General features: G+C 44.4%; 1 protein-coding gene across 1 annotated transcript in view; it reads left to right on the top strand.

Moving 5' to 3' along the window:
- LOC106535281 (ephrin type-A receptor 7) overlaps window positions 1–6,135 on the top strand; it is a gene marked incomplete at its 5' end in the record, with an annotated part of 15,403 nt that overhangs the window by 8,189 nt on the left and 1,079 nt on the right. The window contains 4 exon segments of the mRNA XM_014032255.1: window positions 685–809; window positions 2,680–2,932; window positions 3,492–3,600; window positions 5,094–5,149. Coding sequence (XP_013887709.1) covers window positions 685–809; window positions 2,680–2,932; window positions 3,492–3,600; window positions 5,094–5,149 — 543 coding nt within the window.

Below are 6,135 nucleotides of genomic sequence, written 5' to 3'. Positions count from 1 at the left end.
GTCCCCATGTGTACGAATGCAAATTACACCTGTGAGGTTAGTTTAGGGTCAGGTAGGTACCTGTGAGGTTAGTTTAGGGTCAGGTAGGTACCTGTGAGGTTAGTTTAGGGTCAGGTAGGTACCTGTGAGGTTAATTTTAGGGTAAATGATCAGGATTAGGATATAAAATTACAAAAACTGAATGGAAGTCAATGGTCCCCACAGGGATATACAAACCAGACCTGTATGTGTGTGTTAGGCATCACATGATCAGTGGACAACAGAACCTGTTTAAAAGTTGTAAATGTTGTGTGGAACTGAAGTGAGTCCTGATGGTGTTTATAAATCCAACCAAGTTCAGCTCGTTATTCTTCAGTTTTTTTTCCTAACAACTCATTTCCTACTTAATTAGACTTGSTTTAATTAGCAGTTAAGCACACGGAGGCGGTGCTTGGGGATTATTGTAATATGTGCAGTCTGTCATTTGTTGACACAGAATCAAAGCGCTGCTTTCTGTCACTAATGAGATTGTTTGCTTTGTGAGTCCAGTCGTTACACAACACATTTCATTAAGACCACATTCCTCTACTTGTTGCTCTGATGACATCAGTAAAGCTTCTTTCATTCAGAGTTCACACTGTCAGCTGGAGGATCAGTGTGTACACGGCATCCGATCATCTTCCTCCTCCTCCTCTTCCTCTGCAGCTCCGTCTCTGATCAGTGAGCTGCGAGCAGAGAAGATCGAGCAGAAGAGCATCACACTGGTGTGGAGGGAGCCCTCGTACCCCAACCACAGCCGCACTGACTACGAAATCAAGTACTTTGAGAAGGTAAAACTGCTGATGTTCTGCTTCCCAGTCAGGAAAACTCAAACGTTCAGTCTTTGTGTTTTAGAGTCTAAGTCCWTACCATACCACTTGATTTCTAAAACACTTAAAAACATAGCAGCTGACTGAAGTGCTKTAAAAATATAAAACAATAGGACAATCATAAGAAAACAGAACTCCAAACTAAGTTTTAACAACAGAAAGAATTGGGGCCTCCTGACCTTCAGCAGCAGCTCAGTCCACAGTTTAGGAGCCAGAGCAGTGAAGCCTCTGTCTCCTCTGTGTGCTGAAAGCATCAGTTCACATAATCTAATGATGACAGAAGAGTGAAGCAGTTCAGACACATAAGAAGAGCTAAGATCATTAAGAGACCTAAAAACAAAGAACTTTAATCTGAATTTGAAACTGAACAGGCAGCCAATGAAGGGAGTTCTGTGCTCTCGTTTACCTGCACCAGTTAAAAATCCTGCAGCAGCATTTGGTACCAGCTGTAAACATGAGAGGAAGCCTGACTAACTCCTATCAGAAGAGGTACAGTAGTACAGTGAGGAGATGAGAGGGTGGATCGCTCAAAGMCGTTCTTCTCCTGATGTCATCAAGACAGTCCAGGAGAGTCTGAGTGGAGCCGTTATGTTTCAGCAGAAAGAGGACTTGACAATAATCTGTGTATAAATGAAACTGTACCGTGCTGTGTAAAACTGGAACCCAGTGGCAGAAGATAAAATGAAAACAGGAGAGGACCATGAGTAGAGCCCTGGGGCACCCCCAGGGGAAGGCCAGTATAAGCAGAGGTGAAGTCATCTATCATCACACTAAAACTTCTATCAGAAAGGTTGGACCATTGAAGAGCTGAGCCACCAATCCCCACCCCCTTGTCCAATCTGGAGGTGGGCATGTCATGGTCAACACTGTCAAAGGCAGCTGGTAAATCTACCAGCACAAGTAAAACCACAGTTCCCAGAATCCAAARCTAAACATGTCATTAAAAACCCTTAAAAGAGCAGATTCAGTGCTATGGTACGTTATGGATCCTGACTAGAAGACCTCCTTGATTTTGAATTCATCCAAAAAGACCTTCAGCTGGGTGTAAACAGCATTTCTAAAATGTTGAATATAAAAGGTAACTTAGAAAAAGTCCTGAAGTTTGACGATGATGATGAATGAAGACCAGATTTATTCAGCAATGCTTGCTCCACAGCATGTCTAAGATCTTGGTCCAACATGACACCTCAGACTGCTGTAGATCATCAGGATAAACAGGTCAACCATAGGAAACACCTGAAGAAAACATGGAGGAAGAACATCAACAGGGGAACCACATGAATTCATACTGGTAACCAGGTTTGTTAGGTTTGAAATGGAAATGGGATCCAAATGATCAAACACAGCAGGATGGGGGACCAGGATGGGGGACCATGATGGAGGGATGGAGGGATGGAGGGATGTAGGAGAAATACATGTCCTGATGTTATCAACCTGCTCCAAGCTGGAGAAACTTCTCACAAAGTGAGACACTCGTGCTTTAAAACCAGTATCAGTTAACCTAACCCTAACCATTGAGTCCAGATAGACTTCTTTACAYGAGCTCAGGTGATGGAAGGTTTAGAAACACACACAGGTTAACACATACCAGATTATAATCTGACTCTGCTCAGACTGTGTGTTAACTGCAGTCAGATGAAAGTACGTTTATCTGGATAGAAGATGTGTTAGACTTGRTGGACAGTTGTTCCAGTGTGGACACCACTGGACCCCCCTGTGTGTGTTTGGCAGAAGTCTTTCTGGAACTGATCCTGGGCTCAACAGGACTCTGTGGATAAATGATGCTGACTCTTCATCCTCCACTCTCAGCTCAGTGTGTGTGTTTCTGCAGGAACAGAAGGATCAGAGTTATTCCACCATGAAGACCTCGGCCACTCGGATCAGCATCAACAACCTGAAACCCAGAACCACATATGTCTTCCTCATCCGTCCCTTCTCTACGTCGTCCCCCTCTTTGTCTCTGTCCTCCTCTGCTCTGTCCTCCTCTTCTTCATCCTCTACCTCCCCCACCTCCTCCTCCCCCCTGCCTCCCATTGATTATGGAGGGTACAGCGCCCCCCTGGAACTGCAGACTCTTGGAGAGCGTGAGTACTTGTGGTTTTAAGTTTGGACCTCAACATGAGAAAGTAGTTCTTTATTTCACGTTCCTCCCCTTCATTCAGCAGGTGAATCCCACTCACACCTCAGACGTCTGCTACAGGTCCTCCTGGACCTGAGGCATGTGTGAACAAACCAGAGTAGTTTGAAAAACCTCCAGGAACACTAGACAAGCATGTCAACTCCACACAGAAAGAAACCCAGGTCCAAAACCCAGAACCTCCTTCCTGTGAGCCACCGTGCTGACCACTGAGCCACCGTGCTGACCACTGAGCCACCGTGCTGACCACTGAGCCACCGTGCTGACCCGTTCAGGAGAATCTTTCTGTTTTCAGCTTCTGTCAGCAGAAACTGGACAGTAAAGCCCTGAAGTGGTGGTTTCAGTCAGCAGGTCCAATCAGAACCAGAACAAATGGCAGCTACTGTACCTTTAAGCTTATTGCTGCAGTTTCCCTCCTGTGTGGTTTTTCTCTCTGAGCAGTTCCTGAGCTGTTTACAGCTGACCGTGGTAACGAGTGTGTGCATCTTTGTGTGTGTTGGGTCCAGTGGCGCTGGCGTCCAGCGAGCAGAACCCGGTGGTGATCATCGTCATCGTGTCRGTGGCTGCCCTCATCATGCTGCTCTCCATGGGGGGAGGACTTCTCATCTGGAGGAGGTATGCTGTCCTGACACTGACCTTATGTCTGCTCTTAGAAAACCAGCAGGTTAGGTTAGGTTAGGGTTGTTAACTCACACTAACCAGCTGGTTAACCTGCTTCAATCCAACCAATCAGGGAGCTGAGTCAAACCTACAGGATTTGTCAGACGGCTCACTCTTCTACCTGGTAGATAAAGTCTGGTGTGTTTGGAGCCTCCACAGCAGAGGTGAACATGTGGGTGAACACAGAACCGCTCTGTCACTCCCTGCATGCTGACAACACGTTCAGTACACAGAGAAGTTCTGAGCTCCTTGCAGGTTCTGGGATTCTCTTGTTGTGGTTCAGATCAGTTCGCCTCCTGAATGAAAGTTGTTTAGAAATGCTTTTTCATGTTTCATGTTTTTAACATGTTTTATGTTTCATCAGGTCCAGGAAGTTCTCCTCAGTCACAGAAATGTTGTCAGCTTTGCTTCAGTTTGAACTCTGCAGTAACAGTCCTGGTGTTTGTAAAGAGTTCCTGTCTGGTTAGAGTTAGGGTTAGGGTTAGGGTTAGGGTTAGGGTTGTTGGTTTTCAAACACATCTTTCACAGTTCATGAGACAGACGACACACAGCTCCAGGAAACCCCTCCCCCGCTGTACTCGTCACAGCACAACACCCGCCCTTTGACCCTGATGAAAACCAAGACTGAATGTTGTATTTGGGAATCAWATCCCCCCTCTCAGTGTCCCACCTGGTATCCTTGGCACTCTGGTTCTTCGTTGTTCCTCCACTGTCAGGAACCACAGAGTGTCTTTAGACAGTCCTCTTTCACCAGAGCAACAAGGATCAACAGTTATCAAACTGGTTTTTATCATCAAACTGACAAAACAGCAGGGTTCACACTTGTCCATGTCTCCATCACCTTTAGATTGGACAAGTCCACTTCTGTCTCCTTCACCTTCAGTTGGTCTTTTAAGAGAAGACAGGACCTCCTCAGTCCAGTTGGAGCAGATTGGCTGCCTGTTTGTCTTTCTCTTCATTTCATTTTCCCCACTTTTAAACTTTCTAAATGTTTGTTTCCCAGTTATTTCTTTAAACCTGTTTATGACTCAGATCCTGCAGCCAGAAGCTGTCAGAGCTGCTGAGGCTAAATCCCAGCTCTGAGGGGATGAGGTTCATGATGTTTGTACTGCAGAATCCATATAATCCTGTCTGAAAACTCTTTTTACGCTGGTGTTTAATTCCATTTGGTCAATGATAAATGGCTTGAACTTGTAAAGAACCTTATCAAGTTCATATGGACCCCAAAGCACKTTACACTACACCCATTCACCCGTTCACCCAGTGATGGTGGGAACTACAGCCACTGCTGCCTGGACCACACTGACATGTGGTCAACCTGGTTGTTTGAAGCATGTAAAGAAATGAGAGTGAGCCATCAGTCAGCTGGTAYCTGTCTGTGATGCTGCAGGACCAACCAGGTTCTACAGGATGAAACCTGATAAGGTTTAATGTTCTTGTCTCTGCAGACAGTGTGGCTACAGCAAAGCTTCTCAGGAGGGAGACGAAGAACTTTACTTCCAGTGTAAGTGACCCTCAACCCTTCCTTCAGACACAAAGTATTTACTGTACTTCCTGTGTGAGCACACACACACACACACACACACACACACACACACACACACACACACACACACACCCTCTTTGATGTGTGTTTGTTGGACTGAATGTGAATGCACAGCAGATTGTGGAGTCAGTTGTTGATTTGAGCTCAGCTGCATCAGGTGAAGTGTTTCTGAGGCTGATGGGAGGAAGGTTCAGATGAGGGGARGGAAACAGAACCAGATAAGAACTGCAGCAGATGTTTGAAATGTTCTACATGATGTTCTGCAGCTCAGGGTTTACATCTGGCCTCAGAGGGCTTTTGTTCAACTGTGACTAAATGTCCTGATGCATCTCAGGAATCCAGGTAGAAATATTTTTTAAAAAGCTGAGCAGTTCCTCTGGATGAGTTCTTATTGAAAAAACTTCATCTCTCCTCCAAGAACCTCTTCAGTCTGAGGAGTTTCAGGTAAATTATTTTTAACCAACAGGAAACAGTTTGTACAAATTAATGATGTTAGGTCTGAACTTTGTAGTATTGTATGTGGGGTTCCACAGGGTTCTGTACTGGGACCAAATTTGTTTCTTCTATATATTAATGACTTGGTAAATGTGTCGGAGATGTTTAGATGTGTTTTGTTTGCAGACGACACTACAGGTTTTTTGCCTGGGAAAGAACATAGAACAGGTTCTGTATAAAGCTCATAAAAATATGTTCCCTCAAACATCCAATCTAATTTTGTTAAGAGGAAAAGCTGCTATAATTTGAAGGGATTACAAATGTTTGTTGAACCGAAAGCTCGAACAAATCTGAAGGACAGATGCACTTCAGTAAAAGATATAAGGCTATGGAATAATCTGGAAAATGATTATAAAAACATTTTATTTATTAATTCCTTTGAAAAATGATCAAAGCAAAATTGTTAAAGAAATATGAAATTGTTTAATTTGTATTTGTATGAGTTACTG

The sequence above is a fragment of the Austrofundulus limnaeus genome, unplaced genomic scaffold (genome assembly GCF_001266775.1).
Source record: "Austrofundulus limnaeus strain Quisiro unplaced genomic scaffold, Austrofundulus_limnaeus-1.0 Scaffold1404, whole genome shotgun sequence".
Lineage (NCBI taxonomy): Eukaryota > Metazoa > Chordata > Actinopteri > Cyprinodontiformes > Rivulidae > Austrofundulus > Austrofundulus limnaeus.
Note: the sequence above shows the minus strand (reverse complement) of the source record. Positions and strands in the feature narration are given on the sequence as shown.